Raw genomic sequence first — 27,130 nt, 5'->3', positions numbered from 1 at the left:
CATCGCCCCATGATTTCTTAGGTATCACTGATAGTGTCTGCAAGAACCAGCCGGTTATAATTAACGTACAGCAAGGTCCCTTCGTCTCATATATCCTGATCGAATCTGTAACCATTGGTTCATCGAGGGTTGCATAAAAATTCGATAAATATGTGACACATATTTGAGAATAGATAGTCGCATCATGTGTACAGTTGAAGAATTTCTTCTCTAACGTACATCTCATTCTCTGGCCAGAGACTTCATGCACTATTATTTCATCAGATCATACAGGATATCCACACCCGTATGTGAGCGGTGAATTCCCGACTACAATGCACTAATTCCTAAATATGTCGCAACTGTACCCAATCTCGCCACCTAATGACTCTCCTGGAGTCGGTAAACGAGTCAAAGTACAGCCCTAACATATAGAGTCTCAGTGTTGTCCCGGGTCGTAAGGACTAATTGTGTACAATCATAACCAAGAAACACGGTACACAACATCACAGATGCTAGTCTCGAGCTCAAGCGACATTTATCCATGTTTTAGGCGGTTAAATCGACTAGGAACGAAATTAGATTATACAGTACTTACAAATGAGTTTCAACATCGAATTACAATTCATTTGTATTAAAGTATAATCAAGGTCTTTATCTATGTTAATCACATGGGTATACAGATAGAGAAATAACAAATCGTGAAATAATGAATTATATTAAAATAAATAGTGTTTATTACAACTGAGTCAATAAATTTTCTAACCAACAGTTAGCTTACAGAACATCTACTCTAACAGTTTTAGTAGCCACGGATGTGGTTTCCAAAGGTCTCGATTTTCCCGAAATTTAGCATGTCACCAACTATGATATGCCTGCAGAAATATAAAACTATGTCCATAGAATCAGAAGAACGGGCAGATGTGGGAAAACAGGAATTGCCACAACGTTTGTTATCAAGAACCAAATCGAAACAACCCTTCTGGATTTGAAGCACCTCTTACAGGAAGCAAAGCAGAGGATACCGCCTGTTCTTGCTGAGCTTAACCATCCAATGGAAGATGTGGAAGAGATAGCTAATGCAAGTGGAGTGAAGGGTTGTGCTTACTGCATGGGCTTGGTCATCGTATCCGTGATTGCCCCAAGTTGGAGCATCAAAAGAGCATGCAAATTGCCAGTTTAGGAAAGGACTATTTCGGATCAAGGGGTTATCGAGGGGAGATTTGACTTGTACTCTTTTTTACTTATCTTGATTGTGTCATCCATTTTCTCCTTTCTTGTTTTTGTTTTATACCTTTGTTCTTTCAGTATGGGATCCTTGTCTGCTTTTATGCCCTTTATTGCTTCCTCGATAACTTAATTATTTGAATCCACTTGCTTTATATGAATATAAATACCAAACAGCTTCTTTCAAATTATAGTTCCACATCATCAGACATACTAAAATATTTTACACAATGATATCATGATATGAATTTATAAATTATACCACTGAAGGAAAAGCATACTTTTTTTGTCCAATAATCTGTTACTACTATAAAAATGTGAAGAAAAAGCAGGGTTTTCCACTATCAAATTGTATAGGGACATTCTAGCTCCAAGAAACACAAAGTAGCCATAGGGCCTGTTAATTTATTACATAAGAATGGATGCATTTAGCTATGTGATAGGCACGCGTATTGGACGGGATCCCTTCGGTGCAACGCATCAAACTCTTGAGATGTTAGAATGCAACTCTTCTCGTCTGGTATCGGCCTAGCGAATAATACAAGAGGACCGACAGAACTTGAGAAACTATGCCTTTAGGTTCGTTTCATTCAGATTCTGTAGCTGATGTTTCAAGTAATCATTTACACAGAAAATAATAGTTCTTTTTAACATAAGTATGTGAAGGTTTTATTGATCTTGATTGTTAATATCCCATAGGTATGATGTAACACACCAGGGAAATAGTCTGCTCCTGTGAATTTGTAAACATCAATCAAATGTTCACTTTATTTTTGCCTTTGCATTGCAAGTTTACAAAAGTGCTTGCGTGTTCTTCAGACAAAACGAACTTAATCGAATGATCTGAAGATCATACAAGTCCTGTTAATTCATAATTTCTCTGAATCTACAACGTGCTCATTCTGAACTAAGGTCGAGGAAAGTTCCCGAAATTCTTCAAGAAGACGATTGGTGGTCAATATTTTACCCCTCTTAAGGATTTGTTTATTTTCTTTTTTACTGGTCAATCATTCAATATTACTTGCAGTTATTCTTCAAAGGCTGATAATGCGTGCCAAGTGAATAAAAGAAACTCCAAACGTTTTATTATATTTTGTACCGATATATAGGATCTAAAGTGATCCCCGTGGGATGTAGTTAAAATTGATAAATATATCCATGAGTTATTCTTGATACATTATCAGATATGGAGAGAGTCATTTCGAATAATTTTATTCTCTCTAGTATTTATTTATTGGTTTCATATGAATCTTTTATATTAACAATGTACAAAAATAAAAGGAATGGAATCCTAGTACTCTATGTCTGTCCTAAGAACCAACGTCTTTTGAGTCAAGACCAGAGCACATCCAATTTCGAGACTACCATGGCAAAAACATGGATTTTCATCATCATCCTTACCCTCACAGTCATAGTAATAATAATCATATAAAAAAGAACTGGACAGCTATGAGCCAACTTAAAACCTGCCATAAATAAAGTGGTGAAGAAGGGAGCAAACACGAGTGACTCAACAGCCATGAGTTTGATAAGGATGTTGAGTGAGGGCCCTGAAGTGTCTTTTAGAGGGTCTCCGATCGTGTCACCAATGACAGCTGCGTTGTGAGGTTCTGATCCTTTGGGGCCAAGGGTTCTTGCATGCTCCGAAGCACCAGCCTATACAATGTGTGGAGGTAAGAAATCAACGACCCTAAAATGTTATAATGGTACAAATAAAGCCATTTACGCTTACTTCAATGTATTTCTTAGCATTGTCCCATGCACTGCCAGTGTTAGATGCAGATATCGCAATCTGTAAGAATAGAAATAGGGGTTCTTAGAACTGTTGGTAGTTGACAATCGAAAAACATTAGTTCAACAGAGTAAATATAATCCCTTAAGGCACATGCCCGCCGCTGCACTTTAGAAAAGGGCATGCCTCAAATGCGCAAGTGCTTTAAGCTTGCCATCAACGCAAATGTAATTTATTCTCCATTGTCATTCATTAGTTGAAAAGTAACTATAAAATACTGTAACAGAATTCCTTTCGTATACCTAGAGTTTACAAAGAATATGACTTGGTCTAACTCACTCTGATAAGGTTTGCACCTAGCTTTATAACAAGGCAAAAGGACGTGCAAGCTCCATACGCATCTAAATAACTGAGTTTTGACAAGAATTGAAAAATCATACATGGACACCAGAAACAAGAGAACCAGCCAAGAACGCCAGAAAGGGTCTCAACACCAAAAAAAATTCCAACGATCAAAGGGGTGAGCGAGCACCAGGTGGTATCATCTCCTTAATAGCTGCATCAGTGGAAATCTAACACAAGTAGCATAATCGGGCTTGGCACGACCCTCCATGATACCAGGAATTTCGTTAAACTGACTACGAACTGCCTCAACCATATTCAAAGCAGCACTGCCAACACTCTTCATGGTCATGGCAGAGAACTAGTATGGAAGCATGGCACCCACTATTAAACCAATGAAAACTTTAGGAGTCAAAACATTGATAGTAGTAATTTCAGCCCGGCTAACAAATGCACCAAAAGTGCCAATGAAAAAAGTGCAGCTGATCCAATGGCAAACCCCTGAGATAAAAGGCATCAAGTTGGTCTAAAGTTAAAGTGTCCAATAAATTCATGTCTTAGGGTATAACACAGAAAACCTGAGTCTATGTGAGTTGACAAAAAAGGCAGATAGTTTTCCCCCCACATAGCAGTAGCCAGACGAGACCAAACAATGGTCAGTTTAGGAAGTGATTAGAGAGTTTTTAAAATAAACTGAAAGATATTCTACTTCTATTGAGTAATCTATTGGTTAACAGAAAAAAAAAATGTTTACTATTATTTTAAATATGTAAATATCTTGAGATCTGAGAATGTTTAAAATGAAGTAAGAAGCATTGAAATCAATCAACTGATAAATACAAAGCAATCTCTTGCCTCTCTTGAACATAAAAATTCTTGGGTGTGTAGAGTTTTTACACAGAAATATACTTGATAAATGGATTAAATCGTGCAATCCAATAGAGCAGCAAAAGAAAGATATAAATACCTTCCCGATTGCAGCAGTGGTGTTACCAGCAGCATCAAGGGCATCAGTTCTCTCACGTATTCTATGGCTCATGCCAGCCATCTCAGCTATTCCTCCAGCATTATCACTGATCGAACCATAAGCATCAATGGCCAACCCCGTGGCAATTGTGCTCAGCATTCCCAGGGCAGCTACCGCAATACCATACATCGCAGCAAACGTGAAACTTACGAATATACTTATAGCAATCGCAAAAATGGGAATTATAACTGATTTGTATCCCAAGGCAAGGCCAAATATAACATTGGTGGCAGCACCAGTTATACAGGAATCAGCAACATCTTGCACAGGGCTGAAAAATATTTTTAGAAAACCAAGTTATAACAATAAAAGAACCAACCAGTAAGATGAAAAATAATGATCAATCTGCTATATGTCAAACAAGTAAAAGGAAAGGAATTCATATGTGCACCTGTAAGCATTGCTGGTGTAATATTCAGTCACAAACCCAATAATAAGTCCAGCCCATAGCCCAACGCAAACACAGAGGAACCGTTGCCTGGAAACAATGTAACGTCAGAAAAATTTGAAGCATACTATTATCAAAGTGATGATAAACAAAGTACCAGATCCACAAGTAGAAATTATGGGACAAAATCACGTTCTTCAAACGTGTTTTGACACTCTAGGAAACTAAATGGACCCCCAATTTGATTGCAACAAAAAGAAAATTTGCAACTATGAAGGAGAAAGGGATTCCATGTCCATTAAACACCCATACAAGATTGCTCATTCAAGTGAGAATTTGAAGATAGAAATATAAGATAGAAGTATAACTAGTTTCCTTTTTTCAACAGCTGAATCAGTCCTTACCAGTTCTTCACAACTTTTTGGGCACCAAACTTGAAGATTGTGAAGGATTACGGCAGGCAAGTCCAGGTGACAACTGCAATTCCCACATTCATAAGAAGAGTGGAGATGATAAGCTGCTTCTTCAGTGCTAGTTCGATTCCTCGACAGCCTTGATTTCAAAAAAGTCAGTAGCAAAAAGGGTTGTGATTAAGCAAACAAGGATTCCCATGGAACTTATAAGCAAAGGATAGCACATTGCAGTGAAGTCATGAGTTATTCCAAAGGAGGATATTGAGGCCACAACCAGAGCATCACCTGATGATTCAGCATATGAACCAAAAAGATCAGACCCCATTCCAGCAATATCTCCAACATTATCACCAACATAATCAGCAATCACCTGACAAAGGAAAATTAAGCTGTTCACTATATGTTGCTTTTGAAATAGTAATTTCAAATAAATACAGTAACTTACAGCAGGATTTCTGGGGTCATCTTCAGGTATGTTCCTTTCAACCTTTCCGACTAGGTCAGCACCAACATCGGCAGCCTTTGTGTAGATACCACCTCCAACTCGCCCAAACAAAGCCAGGGATAATCCTCCAAGACCATATCCAGTAATTGCCTCAAAAAGGCCTTCCCAATCATCCCCATAGTAGAGCTTGAAAATATTTATAGCAATATAAAGAACCAATAAACCATTCCAAACGCCTTTCCTAGCTTCCAATGTTGTCCTCACATTTGCATAGGTTGCAATTTTCATCCCAAGAAAACCAGAAGCGATGGAGGTGAGAGCACCAAGCAAGAAGGATACAGTACTGAAGACGGCAGTTGCAAGAGCTGGCTTGCATAACTTCTCCTTGTCATAAGTGCAAGACTGGTACTTTGTGCTGAAGCCCTCAACTGAGCCCAGGAAGAGGAAAATGAGGATTGCAAAAGCAACCATGAAAATTCCGACATATCGATACTCGGTAAGGAGGAAAGATGTTGCACTTGTTAAACAAGAATAATATCTGTCTCAGCTATAACAAGCAATATGTTAAATAGGACAATGACATTGAATGCAAAACCATAGTTATTTGGGGCGCAAAGCGCACTAAAATGCTAGGGTGTCTTAGAGTCTGAGGTGCAAGGCGAAGAGTATGTTTTATCGAAATAAAGCGCATTTGATACAAATTTTAAATTCAACATATATAAAGTATTTTATACTATTTAAATTAAATATTTTTCACAAAAATAACAAATAAATAAATAAAAATCAATTAACAGATAATGTAGCATAAATCATAATAAAAAACAATATCCAATCATCTAAAATTCATTATTAAGTCGTAAGTGCATCATGGTATATTAAGAAAAAAATTCAAAAATCTAAATCATCAAATCCATCTTTATCCTTCCCAACTGTATCATCATCATCATCTCCAGAAACTGAAGTTTCAGATTTGTATCCTTCTGATTCCTCATCGTTTTCACCAAAATCAATTTTTTCATCCTCTTCATTGTTATAACGATAGATAATGGATCTTCTTTTATACGTATTTAATGTACTTGTACTAGCCGCTGCTTCTTTTGTAGAGGATGGAACTAGAGATCTAAAATTATAGGCATCTTCATCAACTCCAGAAGCTCGTCCAATTTCACCCCAAGTCAAACTATCATCATCAAACACGAGATCATTTTCGTCACCACTATTATGATGTAGTTCCCCCGTCAACCATTCATTACTATAATCTATATCGGCCAAAGAAATAGGATCAATCGTATCACGCATATCATATCGGCGCCTCAAAGCCCTATTATACTTGACATAAACCAAATCATTCAATTTTTTTTGCTCCAATCTGTTTCTTCTTTTGGAATGAAGCTGCATATATTTGATACAAATTAATTTTAGCTTTAAAATAATAAATTTATTTAATATTTCATTAAATACTAATACTTAGTACTCACATGTTCAAACACACTCCAATTTCGTTCACAAGCAGATGAGCTACAAGTGAGGCTTAGAACTTTAACCGCGAACACTTGCAATTCGGGTGTTGAACACCCATAAGCCAACCACCATTCCGCTGGTTATTTTGCAACAAAATAAAAAAATTGAACATTAAAACTACATATCAATTATCATATAATAATAATAATAAAATATTGATTACCTGGTGATTTTTTGTTTCTTTGTCTCACTGCCATGGGCATCCCAAAAAGTCCTTCGGTCCTTTTGTACAATGGCAATTGGTCCATGATCTTATCCTGTAGCTCCTCTGTTTCACACATCCTAGCGATACATTTATATAAACCCGTTACTACTTCATTATCATTTTCTATATTAGAATCCGAATAGAATAACTCCGGGTTTAAGAAATGCCCAGTAGCATGTAAAGGTCGATGGAGTTGTATCGCCCACCTATGATCAATTATAGCAAAAATATCTTTATATTTATCCTCTTTGTGATCAAATGAGGCAGCAATAGATTCTTTAGCTCGATCCATTGCCTCATAAATATAGCCCATTGGAGGTTTTTTTTCCTCATCAACCAATCGAAGAACTTTCACAACATGACCACCCACTTTAACAGCATAAACGACCGCATTCCAAAATGAAGGCATCAGTATAACCTCTGTTGCCCGTTTACCCGGCACCTCCTTTGCAAATCTACTAGTGGTCCATTTCTCAAATGTAAACATTTTTCTCAAACTCGCCTTATGATTTCGAAAACACTTTAAAGTCAAAAAAGCAGTAGCAAAACGAGTTTTTCCTGCTCTAACCATATCTTTCTGTCTTGTGAATTCTCTCATCATGTTCAAAACTTGGGGCCTGTTATATATATATATCCATTAACCATCATTGCCCTTTCATATACCTTCTTCAAGTGAGGAAGCTTAAAGAAATCTTCAAGAATCTAATCTAAACAGTGAGCAGCGCATGGAGACCAATATAAGTGAGGATATTGTGCTTCCAAATGACGTCATGTTGATTAAAATTTAAATACAATATACAAATTACACATTAGAAGTTAGAACTTTAATTTAAATAGTATAATAATTTTATATAAAGTGATATAACTAATATAAAAATTCAAAAGTTAAAACCATACCAGCTAAAACATTTGCGCTGGCACTATCAGTAACATAGTTATTTGGGGCGCAAAACAATGTGTGACACCTCTGACCGGTTTTAATAAAATAGCAGCGGAAATTAAAATTTTCTTTGAAGGCAAGGAAGGATTAAAAATTTCTTGACATAAAAACATTTAGTATCAAAATGTATATACATGATCAATGAAATGATACAATAAAAATACAAAATATCATTTGTATGATCATGTCCAAAATGCTTGCAAAAATAATCTTCTTCCTTCCATCTTGGTATGCATATGACTCCGACCTACAATCAACGTCCCGGCCCATTGCTCTTATCTGCATCACATGAAATAACTGAAATGAGTATAAAACTCAGCAAGTGGAACTCTTACAAAACAATGTACATATCATACTCTGAAAATATAGCTTTGAAATCAATAAATACCATCAACTCTTGGAACATGAATAACCTAGCAATATAACAATAAGATGGTATTTCTCTTTTCTCTGTTGAATTGATATCTATATAGTATCTCTGTCTCTGTATCTATATCCCATCGATATAAATCGATAACTCTGAGGGATATAAGCCTATGGTCGTTGATCAACTAATTGCATGCAATCTGTGACGAACCGTACTTTTAACTACTTAAAATTTGCGGAAAAATTAAAAATTTTCTTAACTACGAAAATAAAGTTAATACCGTCGTCACTACATCATCCATTCACAATAAAAATCTTGTGAAAAGAAAAGTTTTCTCAAAGCATCTCGCATCAAACATAAAATCAGAGTATTTTAAGCTTGCATAAAAACGTTAGAATAACGTGGGCGGTCCTCGGGTCTAGCCTCCCGCTCAGTCCAAGCCTGCCCCTTGGTCACCACCTCCAGTCTCCTCAGCAACATACTCACCTGCATCGATCAAATCTAGTGAGTCTAAAGACTCAACACGTATAAACTGAGAAATAGCGAGTACTACATAATAAAACCGCATGCAACTTTATAATAGAACGTACATACTAAAACTTGAACTTGCGTACATAAAACTTGAACATACGTACATAACATAGACGTGCCATAACGTGAAAACTTGTCATAAACATACTGCATACTAGAACATACGTAACTTCAACAGTTTGCGTAGAGTCATGTTTCAAAGCAAGTGACCCATAACATAATAAATGTCTGATCAGACAAACCACAGTACTGGGCTGACAGGGACGTATCCACTGCCACATACATGAGATCTTTGTTCATAATTTAACGGGCTGGTTGGTCCCCGTTAATATTTTAACGCTTTCCAACCTCGATCTAACCCGTTCATAATTTAACGGACGGATTGGTCCCCGTTCATAATTTAACGCTTTCCAATCCTAAACATAATTTGGTCACAAGACATTTAGCATACCTCAAAAACTTAAAATATTTTCTTGCGCGTCATACATACTTACTTGGCGTTGAGGGATTCGTTGGACTTCGATCGGGGCCGTTACTGCACATACTAACATGAATTCGAATGATTAACTGATATACTTAGACATAATAATCAAGCTTACTCACGAGCTCATTTAATCCCTTAGGACGTTCTACAATTCCCATGACTCGACCTTGTACCCCATTGTACTAAACCAAGACATCGAACCTCCAAGCATAGTATAAGATTTCTCCCAAAATAGTGAAGGACATGGACCCCGTGCCTACATCTGTGTAGAGGTCCGTGTAGACTCTGGAAATAGACACCGAAAAGAAGCAAAGGCACGGTCCGTCTAGTCTTTGGAAAAAGACACTTCGGGTGGACAAAGGGCACGGACTCCGTGTGGAGGTCCGGCTAGACACTGGAAGTCGAAACCTGCGTGAAAGCTTGACATAATAGTTCATTCTTCTCAATCAACCCGAATGGCTATGAAACGATACTTCGAGACACCTCCTAAGACACCATATCATCGGCCTAAACTCGTACGAATACCCAAACAACGATGTTCCCCTACGACACATACAATTTGAGAAAACGCGGCGATTGACACCAATTGGCTCCTACGACTTCTTGTGTATTCTAGTGCCTATCAACACCGAACGACATGATAAATAACGACCCAACATCATACCGATCATACCTAGACGCAGCAACAATCACCCGTCGATTCCCAACGAAGCCTGCAACAAATAACTTCAAGAACACAATTTTCGTAAAAATTCGCAGTTTGAGCAGTCCCACGAAAAACGCCATAACTCACTAATTTTTCATCCAAAAATCTTGAATTTTATAGCAAATCGAAGGCATCAAAATTTCTACAATTTTGTAGTTGAAAGTTTTCTAAAAATCTCAACTGAAAAATCGCAGTTTCAACCAGAACAGTAAAAACGTAAATTTCATATCTAAAGAGGGTTTCAAAAGAGATTTAAACAAGATTGCTCAAACTTCTACACAACATACACATGGTTTTACGCATAAATAACAACGCACGCATAATATGACATGATCGATGCATCAAGAGCATAATATACGTGCCTTTTGATGATAAATTTTACCGAAACGGCGATATCGAAGCGGAGACGACGCGAGGCTTGATCCGGGACGACGGTGGCTCGATTTTCTTTGAAAGAAACCAACGAAAATTTGCTGGAGTTTCAGAGAGAGGGGGCGGCTGCTCTTATGGACTAAGAACCGTAATATTCTCTTCTCAAAAATATAAAAACTGAATTGAAAACTTGTGTGTGAGTGGTAGCCGCTATTTAGTGTGTGTAAAACTGTGTGTGCGTGAGTTTTTGTGTTTAATTAGGGAATTAAATGGCTTAATTACACAATTAAAAGTATTAATTAAAAGTGCTAATAAAAAAGCTAATTGGAATGTTAAACCTCACCACAAGCCAAGTCCCTAATTTAAAATAAAAAGCAGACTTGCTAAACTTTAAAAGTTTTAAAATTCTAAACTCACTGAAATAAATAACTTAGGCTTTAAAATGCTAAAAGCTATTACGTTATTTAAAATGCATCATCCTCAACTTAAAAGAAAATACCATCCTTTAAATTGCCGAAAATCGTCATCGGGTCTTTTCCTCACTCCCGCCTCGAATAATTGCCTGAAATATGAGACTCGAAAAATATTTTAACGTGCATCACTTAAACATAAATAATTTAAAATAATGCATTCAAACAAACCATGCATGGCTTAAAACTCATTTTAAAATTAATTAAATGATTTACTAATTAAATAAATGCATGAGTTATACGTGTACTGAATTTGGGCACTACACAATCTCTGACTATGTATCTATCAATCCAAAAATCATTTTGAACTCTCTCTTTGGCATTTCAACAAACATTTTGCATACTCTATCTTTTGTATTCCCTTTTAACACAATTGAGACATTCAATTGACTCCAATATACAATCAAGTGTATCAATATATAATATGAATCAAATGGAAGGGAATAACACATTAAAACCATTGAAACACAATACATATACTATCATGTGAGCACAAGGAATGAAATTCCACTTACAACACTTGGAACACTTGGTTCTAAACCTTTGGTTGAATTCCTACAACAATAAACCATATATTGTACCATCAACATCTCAATAATCATAAACCCATATCAATTAATCCATAAAACCAACACCATCAACAAACCCATATCATCTCTCCACACTAAACCAAGAATAAAATACACCACAAGCTTACCTTAGCTTTCTTGATCCCAAAAATAACCTTCTCCTCACTTCAATAATCCAACAAGAGGCTTGAATCAAGAGATGAAAAGAAAGAAAATGGAACCCTAGATCACCCCTTGAGAGAAGAACCCATAGAATGGAGAGAAATGAGAGAAATGAGAGTCTACACTTGCATTTAAACACTTAAAATCCGAAAACACGCTTTCACTATTCACAGACCGTGGGTGCGCTGCCTTCTGCACCGTGGGTGCGCTATGCCTTCGGCATCTCATCCAAAATTCCATGATTGACGACCGCGGGTGCGCTCTGGTCTCGGCCTATACACCGCGGGGGCGGTGCACTATGGACCGCGGCTGCGGTGAAGCTACGGGAAAACATCACAATTTCTGAAACCCGAGACCGCAGGTGCGGTGTCCTACATGACCGCGGGTGCGGTCCCCTCTGCATCCAACAACCAACTCTACGCAACAAAGATCGAATCGAAACTCTGATACAATACAACTACACATCAACTAATATCAACAACACCACAAAACAATAATAACCAACAATACTATAACCCATAATCACAACTCTTAACATCTAAACCAATAATCCATAAACATACGAAAACTTAAACCGTACTGTTCACCAGGCTTGGCTATTACACAATGTGAACAATTATGAACAAAAAATCTCATACGAGAATAAAGGTTCAAATACTAAATAAAAAGTACATGGCAAGCAAATCAAGTATGATCCCAAAATAGTAGTGTCAAAAAATTGTTGGGGATAGTGCCCTTAAAGCATTGTAATTAGATTATGGTTTTATTATTAATAAAAACGAAATTTATTATTGAACTTATTTGCATGAAATAATATTGTCGTGATATCATAGTAAAATCCCTAGTTTATTGGATGTAACCATGATTTTAGTATATATAAAAGTTATATATACATGAGGGTTAAAATTATGGATAATAAACTTAAATTAAGTCCGTGATGAAATTAATTAAAGTATGAGATCTTTACTTAAAACATCAGTAATGCGGCCCATGAACATTATGAATGTGACTGTCTTATCCGGAACGTCGATGTAGAGACATCTATATGGGGGCATTTATATATAATGAGATTATGTAGGACTAGGACCGATTTAATTAGATATTTCATAATAAATTCCGTTTTTAATATGAAACTTTATTTAAATCATAAGATGATCATATATGGACAAATCTTAATCCTGATGTGGTTATAAACTCCTGTTCATTTCAATATGATTCTTAATTTGCTTGTTTAAAATTTGCAATTGTGCATTTTTTCATTACTTGCATTTTAGATTTATATTTGAAATAAATGGCTGGGAATATGAATTCACAGACATGGAATCCATTCTTTCTTGCGAGAAGTAGAAAGACGATTCCCTCATTTGTGGATTCTGGAAATGAGTGGTGGGCCCAACTAATTTATAATTAAGTTATAAATTAAATCACTCACTAGTGAATTAATGGTAAATGAGGATAAAAAGTAATTGAAGAGGTAAACGGAAAATTCCTAACTTCGATTACGAATTGTCTATGGAGGATTAATCCATATGTAATGATTATATCAATGGACTGCTCAATTTTGTAGAGTAAGATATTTCATAATGATGAAGAGTGCAATTCCATGTTTTTAGTGGAGTAATTATGGAATTAATAAATTAGATAAATTAATTAAAGAGTTTAATTATTTATATTATTTATTAGAGCTTCTAATTATGAGTCCATGGTCCCCGGTACGCCTTTCAAATTAATGACGGATTAAAAATGTGATTTAGAAATCATGTATGAATATGGAAAAATGTTTCCTTAACTCCAAAAGTTTGGAGATAAATATAATTGATAATGAGATATTAATTATATTAAATAATAATTATGAGATAATTATATATATTGATTATTATGGTAATATCCAAAAGTTGATTATAATATCTTTAATTTATTGTGTCACGCCCCGAAACTCGGAGTTGACATCGGCGTCGTTTACAATCACACAATTTAAAACGACAAGCCTTCGTAGCACAGTTTAAACCGAATCCAGTTTATAAATCATAATCTCAATAAAATTGTCTTTACAATAACGAAATAACTTAAATGACAGAATTCAATGCGGAAGCGTAAACTGCATAACAACAATAATAAACTTAAACTCTATCTAGACTCTTGAGTCATCACCATCCCCAGAATTGTTCGGACTCCTCGTCCTCGACCTGTTCTTCGGGCTTATCTGGGAAGGGTTGTAAGGGGGGTGAGTATTTGGGAATACTCAGCAAATGGGGGAAAATCGAGCACAATAAAGGCAACATGCATAAAATTTCGAACATAAAACATGAGTTTCATACGTACTTCGTAAACATGCATAACATTGACACAGCACTGCGACTCATCTACTTTCTACGGTTTACTGACGTCAGTCCTTAATTTTTACTCCTCTAAGGGGGCGAGGCCGTATAGCGGTTATGTCTCCCACCACGTAAGGGTACGTCGTGGTTGGGATTCCCTCCCGTATACAGTCGACTCCTCACAGTGCTTTTAAAATCGTATGACAATACAAGAAAAGAGTAGAAAGAAGATTGCACTCGACTGTTTATTTTCTTGTAAAAATCGAAAACATGCATATACTGATTCGAGATTTTAAAGTTTTAAAAATAGCCCACTTACTGTGTATTGGATGCTAAAACGTAGGTACTTGGCTTCGGGATTTGGATCGCTACTCGTTCTTCGATCGGGCGGTGCTTCGGCTTGAATTTTTGGACGGTTTAGAGACGATTTTTTTTCAGCAGGGTTTCGCCTTGGTTTTCAGCTCAAATTTCGAGAATTTGAAGGGTGGAGAATGAGTAGGGTGATGGGGTATTTATAGGTGGAGGGAAGGGTGTTAAATATGGTGCTCAAATCATGCCATAAATTTGCATAATCTCTCAATATTTGACTTTCATTCCCTTGCCATAGATGTTGATTCATCTTCTAAATTTCGAAAATTTATCTACTTAAGTTAGGAGATTCACACTCTAATCCAATGGTCTAGATTAATTCAGATTTTAGGTTACCAGATCCAACGGTTGTGGTGCAAGGTTGAGGATTCTTTTCCAATTTAACCTAGCATCTAATCTTCACCAATCTTGGAATTTATTCTAAGGGTAATTTTCGAAATTCTTGTATGATATTATACCTTAATTCTTTAACTTGTGAAGGATATCCCCATCTTGTAAAAAAAATCTGCTCAATATTTCGAAAATATGCCTCCTAAATTCGAAAATATGCATGCCCTTTTGTAGGTATCTTTGACTTGATTTGTATCTCCAATTTATTCTCATATAGAAAAAAAATATTCTCCAAAGTGTACACAATAAAATCTTATGCTAAAATTTTCTTACAATTATTTAATTATATGGTGAGAAAATCCTAGTTCTTACATATTGTGTATAAATTGTAGATATTATTTGCTATCTGAAAATAAGTTAGAATAAGATTCTAATTTATTTTTATAAGATCCTAGAAATTCTATTTAATATCTTTAATTTATTGTGAATAAAATTTAGATATTATTTAACATCTAAATAAGTTAGAATAAGATTCTAATTTATTTTTAATAAGATTTTAGAAATCTTATGACTTTTAAAATGGTTTTAAAAGGCATAAAATATAATATTCAAAAAATAAAATCAAATCTTGGCCTATCCTATATGATTTGGTCGAGAGTCCCAATTTGAATGAGATTTGGATTTTGGTTTTGAATTATTATAAATAGGATCTTAGGTTTTATAGATAAAGACAATCCATTCTCTACTTTTCCAAGGGTTGAAAAGAGAATAGAGAATAAAATAAAAGTTTTGATTTCTAGCTTTTGTGTTTTTTGAGTGTTCACACACTACCGTTGATAGGAAGGATCGTACTGGAAGGCCGTGGTTTCTACGCATTCGTGAAAAAGAAAAACTACAAGAAGTTAGTTTTCTAGTAAACTAATTTTATTTAAATTCACAGTTATTTTATATTCATATGTTCGATCATAATTTACGAAATTATGTAACCGCTTCCGCTGTGTTTCGATTTGATCGAAATTAATTTTTTAGTCGGAATTGTTCCGGAGGCTCTATATTTTCCAATAAATGGTATCAGAGCCATTGTTTTTTCATATGAATATAAATTTAATGAATTTAAATTTTTTTGAGAGTGAGATTTATTGTTAAAATGCATAAACTTTTTGTATAAATTTGGTTTGTTTTTTTTTTTTTTTGGAATTTACGTAATTTTTTTTTTGTTTAATTAAATAAAAAAAAATTCAAACCCAAATTTTTTTGGAATGGATCGTGTCCTGCTCAACAAGGAAGAAAAGTTCTTCTTTGTTCAAACGATCTCTTCACAATCGGTCTTAATTGGAAAAACGTTTCTCGATTGTCGGAATCAGAACAGCGGTGTGGAGCGATGGTTGGTTCGACCGCCGTGGCTTACGTTCGCAGACTCGAAAGCACGATTGCTCCAGTAGAGATGCTCGCTGGTTAGAGCAGTCGTGTGAGTAAAGGGGCTCGTTAAACTCCGGTGATATCGCTGAATTGTGGAGAAGATGGTGGTTGCTGAAATTTGTTTCTCCCATGGCCTCCATGGCTGTCATCTGTAAAAGGGAGAAAGAAGATGGAAGGAGGCGCTCCTTCCATTGGGCTCCAATATGTATTGGCCCGAATATTTTTCAAGTTGGGCCAAACAATAAAAAAAATCAAATCTTAGTGGCCCATTTATGAAATGACATTTGATTATACATTGGCCCAGTTTTGAATTGGGGTAGCACATATTTAAATGTAGACCAGTTTCGAAATGGCCCAACATATTTAAATATAGCCCAGTTTCGAACTGGGTTAGCGCAGATTTAAATCAGATTTTTTAAATCTGGCCCAAATTTTGCATTGGACCAGTACAATGAAATTATTAAAATAAATTAGATCGAATTTTTTTTTAAATTGGACCAATTTTTTAATTGATCAATTTTTATTTTTCTTATGTTTAGCCCAATTTAACATAATTTATTAAAAAATGATTTTTTAATTTATTGAGGGTAAAATATTGATTTTACAATTAGTTGATTTATAAAATTAATTTGAAATTGAATAAAATTGCTTTATTTGATTTGTTAATTTTATTTTTCAATTAATATTGCGATAAGTAGGATTCCATTAAAAATCATGAATTTTAACAATAACTCACTCTTATATTCTTTATATGCCTCTTGTCCCTTTTTAAATGAGATTTAATTTTTATAATGTTTATTATGTGATAATTTGTATATGAGGCCGATAAATAAGTTTGTCATCATGTTTAAATTTGATTTAAATGCCATTCAATTTTCATGTTATGCATTATGTTTAAATTGGATTTAAATATTATGACATTCATTAAATTGCTCATATCATTTCATAGTGACCAATAAGATTGGACTTTTTAATAATTAAATCATAAGATGTTTTAATTAAATAATTGAAAGTTTGAGAAACTTTAATTATTATATATTAATGAGTGGGAGAAGTATATATGACAATAAATCCTACGACCTCCACTATTAACAAAAGCAACGTGAGGTTTAAATGACGCCTAGTGATGCATAGGACGTCCTCCCTAAGGAAGGTTTTCATTTAAATCAAAATTCAAGGCTTAGTTTCCGAAATGATAAGATTTTTTAGTATGATTCATAATTTACCTACCCTAAGGAGGCAATTATGGATTGTATTTTTGAATCCAAAATAGTGGGTCACACTCATAAGGATGCAATTAAATAGTTTAAATGCATCTAAGTTAAATTAAAAGGTAATTAATAATAAAAATGAAGATATGAGATATCTTAGTGTTTTATTTATTAATAGAGATAGTCTCGATTTAATCATCATTTAATTCTTATCACCCTAAGGCAACTTATTAAATGTGAGATTAAATTTCCTTGGAATTAGTAGAATAAATAATAATGTATCATGCATCATATTTATGATTCCTAAATTGATTTGTTAACTATGATATTTGTTCAAATTTATTAAATGTCGTTTTATACATTAATTTCAGCAATCATGTCTACTGGTCATGTTCTTGCTTTACTTAATGAAAGGTTGACTGGTGAAAATTTTTTGAAATGGAAGAGTAACATTAACATTGCCCTCGTCTGTGAGAACCTCAAATTTGTCTTTACGGAGGAGTGTCCTCCCGAGCCCCCTTTGAATGCTGCTCGTGGTGTACGAGAAATATATGATCGTTGGATTGCGGCAAACAATAAAGCCAAGGGCTACATGTTAGCCGGAATGAACGATGTGCTTAGACTTAAGCACGAGCATGTAGAGAATGCTTATGAGATAATGGATTCTCTGCAAGCTATGTTTGGTCAGTAATCTAGTCAATCTAAGCATGAGGCCATTAAGAATGCCATGAATGATAAGATGAAGAAAGGCCAATCAGTTGGAGCGCATGTATTGAACATGGTTAACTACTTCACAGAAGCTGAGACTCATGGTGCGACCATAGATGATGGCACACAAGTGAGCATAATTTTGGAATCATTGCCACCGACTTTCCTGCAATTCAAGAGCAACTATGTCATGAACAAGCTTAATTATATCATGACACAATTTGTGGGGACCCGGACGCTAATCATCTTCTTAATCATCGTTGGGATTTAATTATCAGTTCTGATAAACAGGGTCTAAAAATTTTTCTTTTTAAAATATAAATGCGGAAGGTAATGGCATCTAATAATATACATATCTGTATAAAACTACATTTCAGTATAAAGGTACAACACTGTACAACCTAAATCTAAGGTTCAAATACTAATTTCAAGTATTAAAATCAAATCTATCCAAGTCCGGAATCACCACGCTAAACTCGTCTTCTCTCGTCGTCTTCTCGACCCTGATCCTGTCCCACTGTTGTCATGCACACATACAAAACAAGACAACAGCCGGATAACTCCGGTGAGAATAAATCGCAGTATAAAACATGGTAAACATGCATATACACATAATAATTCATGAAACATGCTGTCATGCATAAATTAAAAACAATAGTAATAGATTTCATCATCTATGAAATCTAATATAACTAAACATGCAACTCTAATCAGATAAACATGTATATAAACAATCTAAATCATTAAACATTCTATCATAACTGAAAGCAATAACAATAGGTTCCATAGTCTATGAAACCAATTCTTAAATGCATGCAGTTCTAGTCAAATCATGTCTAGACTCGACTCAACTATAACTCTAGGGATCCCGGTGTGAATAAGACGTCAATGGCTGTCACCTACCCTCCCACTCGGGGTGACTGTACGTCTTATTCCTAGACTTCGGTCTGAGTTGTATCAACGACTGCAATAGGAGTCAGGGCTGCTCCTAAGCTGAGATACACCGAACATCTAGATAGCTGACAATGGCTGTCAAGACTTTCCTATCTTAAATGCAATGAATAACAATCTGTAAACAAAGCATAATCATATTCATAACTGAATATCACCATTATCTGACATGCTTGAATACAATTCTATAATCAAAGCATAATCAGGTAACAATATAAACAATAATCTAGTATGTGATTTTATTGGGAAACTCAAATAAGATCTTATTTGAGTTATATCTTCCCGTATATCACATGAATTATACCTTTGTCGTCCCTGTCTGACGAAGACGAAGTCTGGTATTCAACTCTGTTCATATCAAATCTGAAATGACAATATCGAATACGCTGTGTCAATGAATAACTCAATTTACAATCTGTTCTGATCAATACTCAACTCAGTACATAATCTGATCAATATCTGAACAAGATACAATTTAATTCATATCAATGATATCACGATACAATCGAAATCATTACTGAATCTGATCAATCTCAATCAATACTAAATCTGCTCAATATTAATCTACTGATGTTTCGACGGCATAATAATAAAATCTGAATAACCCCGTCAATCTGAACATCACAAATATAATACTGGAACTCATAATCTGTGTCAACATAATTCATACTCTGAATATTAACACAATTCTGATATAGAATCTGATAGGATCGAAATAATCTCTGATCAGCATCAGTCAATAATGAACTGATGCATATTCAAAGAAACTCAACCTTCCAATGAGTTGCAATAGCTCGTGTTCTAAGATCGTATACACCGATGAATTAAATCGAGTTTGGTTAAAAACCAAGCGGAAAACACTCGAAATAATCCTTCGTTAAGAAACACTGATATATTTTATATATCTCGTGTAACTGATCAGTTGAAAAGAATGGGCGATCAGTTCGGTCTTATATCAGTTCAGTTATGGACAGAACTGAACTGATATCAGCTGAACTGATCAAATCAGTTAAAAACGAAACTGTCAGTTAAACAGAAAATAACACAAGATATGTTTATGGATGTTCGGAGACTTCAACTGCTCCTACGTCACCCCTTCTATCTCCACGGATAGGATCCACTAGAAGACTTTGATTTATACAACTACTTGTACAAACCCACCCAGCTTAGGACTTACCCACTGCCTAACTGAACTCCTAGCTACGACTGAAGGCAGCACCTTCCAGCCAACACTTGTTTAACGTCTATGTGTCAAAGACTACATACACATGTTTTACGTCTGTGTGCAAGACGGAATCTGAGATGATGAGTGAGTGAGTGTGTGTGTGTGAGAACTGATCAATGAACACTACCCGAAAGTGTTCTCACACAATGAGGGAAAAAGGCTTCTAATCTAAGCTGATAATACAATGAAGTGTTCCCTCTAGGCTGATTGCTTCTAACAAGCTGATATGTAATAAGTGTGCCCTTGTTCTCTGTTCTCGTTTTTCTCAGTATTAGTCTTCACTGAACTTCAGCTTCTATTTATAGGCGTTTGGCTGACCGTACAGTAAGACTCAATAATGTGTCCGTTGCATTTTGAATTTGTTCCTCGACATCTTTCCGGAACTTTTTGCTTTAAGCTCTGATGCAACGTCTCTTATTGTACTGTGGTAGTACAATAGCTTTTGTACCTTCGTGCTTAGCTGGATTCTATTATTAAGCTTGTCTTGATCTGCAACTGATTGACTTTGACTGATGCTTTCAACTGGTCTTCAGTTAGGCCGGTGAAATCAGTTGAACTGATTTCACTCTTTCAGTTGAACTGGTCAGCTGGGCTCTTCATCAGTTGAACACTTCATCAGCTGGCCGGGCTTCTGAAGGTCTTCTGCTGAACTGCTCATCAGCTGGACATTCAGTTGAACTAGTCTTTCAGTTGGCACTTCAGTTATACTATTTTCAGTTTACGCGATCAGTTGGACGTCTTCAGTTAGCATTCCTCGACAGCTTTAGTTTTGGCTCGTAACTGATTATTTCAGTTCCAGCTTACTGCACACTAAGGTAGATTATTAGAAACAAAATAACAAGTTTTGTTAGCATCAAAATTAAGCAAAGATTGCGAACTTGAAAAGTTCCAACAGAATCTCAGTCAATATCTTTCAAAAATCATAACAATTACAGAAACGGTCTGTTCTTTAATCTGACTTCAATTCTATAATGTCTACGGTAGCAGAAACGCCATATCTGAATCATATCCAATTCTGAAAATATCATAAATTCAAATCTTGTCTAAACGTAACAAAACTTACGTCCAGTTGTAGCCTGTGTTGATAGAAACACAGTACTGAAGTCGGATTCAAAATCTGACGGGCGGATTTCTCAGAAAAGGAGTAAGGATTTTCTGCTAACTTCCTGAAGCTTTTCTCGTTCTTTTCCTTTGTTTACTTTCTGAAGGAAATGAATGATATACATATATATATACTCCATGTTGCATGTCTAAAGAAACGTGGCACGTTCCACAATTCTTATGTGGCGCTCGAGCGGTCATAATCTAACGCTCGGGCGCCGAACATTCTGTCCGAAATTAATCCTGCTACACACTGGCGCTCGAGCGGTCAAAAACTACAGCTCGGGCGCCAGACTTTCTGCCCAAGCCTTATATTCTCATCCCTTTGGCGCTCGGGCGGTAAATCCTTACCGCTCGGGCGCGGAGGATTCTGTCCATCTAACTTTTTATCATACATTGGCGCTCGGGCGGTAGCTTTCTGCCGCTCGGGCGCCAACAGTTCTGTACCAAAAATGCCTAATTCACATGCTTCACCCCATCTGGTCTCTGAATAGCCCGGCTTCTTTATTCGAGTTCATATCTCCTCAATCATATCAGTTAATCAACGTCTGATTATAATGATTAAATTTCGGGCATTACATTTCTCCCCCTCTTAGATCTGAGTTCGTCCTCGAACTTGTAAGCAATCAATTCAGATATAACAGAAGAAATGTATAATAGAGTTTAAATCAAAGCTCATCTCAATGAACCCGTTCTGAAATCTCTTTCTTGTATCAACCTCTGATTTCAACTCTGGAATGAGAATTCATGAAGTATATTATCATAATACTTCTCAAACTAACTCTGACATAATCAATCTTGCCATGTTGGTTATACAACATCCGTATAAACCACTTCCAATTTATAACAAAACAATACCAGTAATTGTTATCCAATCTGTTTATCCTGATCAAGGACCTATATAGTTTTTAGCTTCGAAGACCAATCGTCATCATCCGACGTTAGTTTCTGGAATCTGTTCATTCTGAACTATCTTTATCTTCTTTCGAATTCTCTTCAAAAGAAATAGAACTCTGTAGTATACACTGTAAACTGTCTTGAATATAACTATCCCATTACCAATCTGATAAACTGATAGGTATGGTCACATAGTGATACTAGGTCATATCCATTAGTGCTAACATCCAGCACTATATAGCTCTACCAAAATCTTCCAATATCTGGACAATACATTCTGACTGTCTGCCAGTTGTAACACAATCTAAGAAGAAACTCATGATATACTCTATCACAAGTACAAAATCAACCAGAAAGTCACATTCTGATATACTCTATCTCAACATTCTGTTGACTCTGATCATTCCTCTGACATCAATCTGTGTCATCTGGTTCTGTTTGTACGTAATCTTGTACAAACTAATAGATATGGATTGAACAATCTGTCAATCATAATCATATCATATTACCATCTGAAGAAAAATGGCGGTAATGTCATTACTAAAGCCATAGAAACGAACTCTCATTTCTATTCAGAAATATACAAATTCTGTAATAATCTTCTGATTTCTATCTTTCTGTCTTTTTCTGTTAGCGATTCAGACTTATCAGAATGATTTCTGCCAACATTTCCGAACAAATTCTGTTCTAACTGATTTAACCTGTCTATATCAACACTGTCTGTTATCCGAATAACAACTGAATCCACTGTTGTGCATGTCTGACACTACCTGTGATATCTGATTCAAACTATTCGGTAACAACAAATCAGTTAATAAAAGAAATTAAAGAAGAAATACCTACCTGGTATTCGGCTCTGACTATCAATGTCAATTCTGTTATACAACTCTGAAACATTCTGACATATTCTGATTTCATTTCTGAACTGCTGTAACTCTTGAAATTAATTTTGATACAATTGAACTGTATACAACCTCAACGGTTCTTAACAATCTGTATCATAAACGGATTCAAAATAACAGTAATATCCCATCAGATATGAAATATCCGTAACCTATACAGATCTAGTGAGTTCAGGGAACTCATAAAACGGTAATCTCTGGCAATAAGATTGCTTCTGATTAGTCAAACATGTCTTCATGTCGTTCTGATCAACTGTTATATCTTATCTGCAAATAAAATATGCTCCCCAAAACAATATAAGATGTCTCAAATACTGATTTAGGACAATATTAATATGCAAGCAGATATAAAGCAACAGTCGAATAAGATAACATGCCCAATCAGACAATATAAAGTTCTGATATTTCTGACTTTTCTGGCGTTTCTGAAATTTCTGATCATTCTGACATCGGTATCATGCTCTGTCACTGATCCTAATCTCAACTGTATCAAATCAATCTGTATACTAACTTCAGATATCGCATATTCTGAATACAATCTGTTTCAAGCGGAATTCTTATCTGAATAATTTCTGTATACAATAATCATCGTTCTCTGAATATTCAACAAAATCTTTAAATATTCAATTCAATCAATCAGACGCTGCAATTATATCACTATATTCTAGATATAATAAGCATAAATCCTCCAAATACTTCTGAACACAGAAGCTATCAGTCTAGACATAGAACTGAAATGTCTTCCAGAGAAACATTCTATTTGATGTACCTCTGTACTATTCTGTACTGAATCTAACATACAATCAATACCTGATCGTAATTCAATTCTGAAATCTATCTACAAATCGAAAATTTTGTCTAGACTGACATTAACCAACACGTATATCACTGGCGAATCTGCCAATGTTAGGCTCGATTTCAGTGGGTTTACTGAATACATAAGGATGCAATCTGCTCCTTTCTGTACTAATCGAGTCATATATAATACAATTATCAAAGGAATTCTAAATCTCGAATCCTTACTGTGGTATCTCTACTGATCAGTCATCTCTGATCTGAATCTTACCATTTCTGGAACAAATTCTACAATATGTCTGTACTTGTTTAGCATATACATGTCAATAATGCGTTCAAATCAGAAAACACAAGTACATCACATTCTAACTCCATCTAATTCTTATCTTACTGCAGTATATATATATATCATAAAAATCTTAGATATCCTCATTTTCCTCAACAATCAAGGAAAGCAATACTACAGTCCAACAAACTCAATAGATACAGCATATCTCCATGCTACTCAATCACAGATACTCCTACAATTGCATTAGTACATATCAATACATATGCAATATAATCATAAAGAAATAGTACCTATGATGTTCGGGGTCTGTTCTTCTGTCATTATCACCAATGACTCTGCTTCCTAACCTCTTCGGAAGCCTCTCTGGGGACAGACTCTAGCAAAGTGTCCCGGCTGTCTACAAATATGGCAACTACCAGTCACTCCCTGGCATTGCTCGGTGGAATGTCTCCCTCCGCAAGTCCTGCAATATACTCTAGTATAACTCGAGCTAGAACCACTGGAGCTGGAGGAACCACTTCCCAACTTCTTGAATGCCTTCTTTCGAGCTTTCAGCAAATCTTGCTTCCCACTCGTACTGCCGTGTTCATATCGAAGAGGGGATTGCTGTGTCTGAAGTGGCTTCACACACAACCTTGTCAATTGTCTAATCAGACTCATCTCCGCTCTCTTTGCTCTACTCAAGATATCAGCAAAATGATAAGGTCGTTGCAAATTCATAAATGCAACTACCTCCGAATTCAGCCCTCTGATGAACTGATTCACTACAGCTTCATCATTCCCAGCTAAATGAGGAGCAAAATGCAGTAGAGTAGAGAATTTAGCAATATATTGGTCAATATTCAGCTGCCCTTGGCTCAAATTCTCAAACTCTGCTTTCTTATCCTCTCGGTACGAGACTGAGAAAAATCGTCAATAAAATTCAGTTCTGAATATTTCCCACGAAATCACTGTACCTCTCTGTGCCCACATTCTTGTACTGGTAATCCACCAACTCCTGTCGGCTTCTCGTAACTGGTAAGGCACCATTTTAACCCTCTGTTCATCTGTACAATCAAGTAAATCGAACAAGATTTCTATATCATCAAACCAGTTCTGACAATCTTCAGATGTCTCGGTACCATTCAGAACCGGCGGCTGTAATAACTCAAATTCTTTCATCTTTTCTTCTAACTGAGTTTCTGATACATCTCTCTGTTCAGACGAAGTACTGCCCTTTTCTGAAATTCTTCGAGGCGGTATATCTGAATATCAAACAGATTAGTACACAATCTATACAATCTGTCTCAGCCCTCCTCTGATCATATACCTCTGATTCAGACTCGGTTCTGATCCAGGATTAGTAATTACATGCTGCAATCAACTCAGATACAAACAACATGTAATAGGGAAAACAGTAAATCATGCTAGCACCCATAATGTAATTCAGCATTATAATAAATCTCATGCTAGCAATCACATGCAAGGAAGAAAATTCAATCTACCCCGCTCATTCTCTCCTATCTCAGTCTAAAGGATCTATCAATTCTGACTATCTCAATCTAAAGGATCTATCGCTCTGATACCACCTGTTGTGGGGACCCGGACGCTAATCATCTTCTTAATCATCGTTGGGATTTAATTATCAGTTCTGATAAACAGGATCTAAAAATTTTTCTTTTTAAAATATAAATGCGGAAGGTAATGACATCTAATAATATACATATCTGTATAAAACTACATTTCAGTATAAAGGTACAACACTGTACAACCTAAATCTAAGGTTCAAATACTAATTTCAAATATTAAAATCAAATCTATCCAAGTCCGGAATCACCACGCTAAACTCGTCTTCTCTCGTCGTCTTCTCGACCCTGATCCTGTCCCACCTGTTGTCATGCACACATACAAAACAAGACAATAGCCGCATAACTCCGGTGAGAATAAATCCCAGTATAAAACATGGTAAACATGCATATACACATAATAATTCATGAAACATGCTGTCATGCATAAATTAAAAACAATAGTAATAGATTTCATCATCTATGAAATCTAATCTAACTAAACATACAACTCTAATCAGATAAACATGTATATAAACAATCTAAATCATTAAACATGCTATCATAACTGAAAGCAATAACAATAGGTTCCATAGTCTATGAAACCAATTCTTAAACGCATGCAGTTCTAGTCAAATCATGTCTAGACTCGACTCAACTATAACTCTAGGGATCTCGGTGTGAATAAGACGTCAATGGCTGTCACCTACCCTCCCACTCGGGGTGACTGTACGTCTTATTCCTAGACTTCGGTCTGAGTTGTATCAACGACTGCAATAGGAGTCAAGGCAGCTCCTAAGCTGAGATACATCGAACATCTAGATAGCTGACAATGGTTGTCAAGACTTTCCTATCTTAAATGCAATGAATAACAATCTGTAAACAAAGCATAATCATATTCATAACTGAATATCACCATTATCTGACATGCTTGAATACAATTCTATAATCAAAGCATAATCAGGTAACAATATAAACAATAATCTAGTATGTGATTTTATTGGGAAACTCAAATAAGATCTTATTTGAGTTATATCTTCCCGTATATCACATGAATTATACATTTGTCGTCCCTGTCTGACGAAGACGAAGTCTGGTATTCAACTCTGTTCATATCAAATCTGAAATGACAATATCGAATACGTTGTGTCAATGAATAACTCAATTTACAATCTGTTCTGATCAATACTC

At 35.6% G+C, this 27,130-nt stretch overlaps 2 protein-coding genes and 1 pseudogene across 2 annotated transcripts; 1 reads left to right on the top strand and 2 right to left on the bottom strand.

The window, feature by feature from the left end:
- Positions 1-2,538: 2,538 nt before the first annotated feature.
- On the bottom strand, positions 2,539-6,151 carry LOC140807831 (pyrophosphate-energized vacuolar membrane proton pump-like; annotated as a pseudogene).
- A 290-nt stretch (positions 6,152-6,441) lies between these two features.
- On the bottom strand, positions 6,442-8,193 carry LOC140807825 (uncharacterized). Its single transcript, XM_073164792.1, has 3 exons — positions 7,238-8,193; positions 7,032-7,150; positions 6,442-6,945 (listed from the first exon to the last, which is right to left on the bottom strand). The coding sequence occupies exons 1-3, from the start codon at positions 7,878-7,880 to the stop codon at positions 6,442-6,444; spliced, it is 1,266 nt and encodes a 421-aa protein (XP_073020893.1). The 5' UTR covers positions 7,881-8,193.
- A 9,710-nt stretch (positions 8,194-17,903) lies between these two features.
- Positions 17,904-18,218, top strand: LOC140807816 (uncharacterized). The gene has a single exon (XM_073164784.1). It carries the CDS (start codon positions 17,904-17,906, stop codon positions 18,216-18,218), a length of 315 nt encoding a protein of 104 aa, XP_073020885.1.
- Positions 18,219-27,130: the final 8,912 nt, after the last annotated feature.

Source organism: Primulina eburnea, chromosome 1 (assembly GCF_022965805.1).
Source record: "Primulina eburnea isolate SZY01 chromosome 1, ASM2296580v1, whole genome shotgun sequence".
NCBI classification, from domain to species: Eukaryota; Viridiplantae; Streptophyta; class Magnoliopsida; order Lamiales; family Gesneriaceae; genus Primulina; species Primulina eburnea.
The sequence above is the reverse complement of the archived record's forward strand: the minus strand, read 5'-3'. Positions and strand labels throughout refer to the sequence as shown.

Coding starts and splice junctions, on each gene's coding strand:
- LOC140807825 (XM_073164792.1), bottom strand. CDS start 7,880: ATGATGAGAGAATTCACAAGACAGAAAGATATGGTTAGAGCAGGAAAA. Junction 7,151..7,237: donor AAGAAACAAAAAATCACCAG/GTAATCAATATT, acceptor CAAAATAACCAG/CGGAATGGTGGTTGGCTTAT. Junction 6,946..7,031: donor ATTGGAGTGTGTTTGAACAT/GTGAGTACTAAG, acceptor AAATATATGCAG/CTTCATTCCAAAAGAAGAAA.
- LOC140807816 (XM_073164784.1), top strand. CDS start 17,904: ATGTCTACTGGTCATGTTCTTGCTTTACTTAATGAAAGGTTGACTGGT.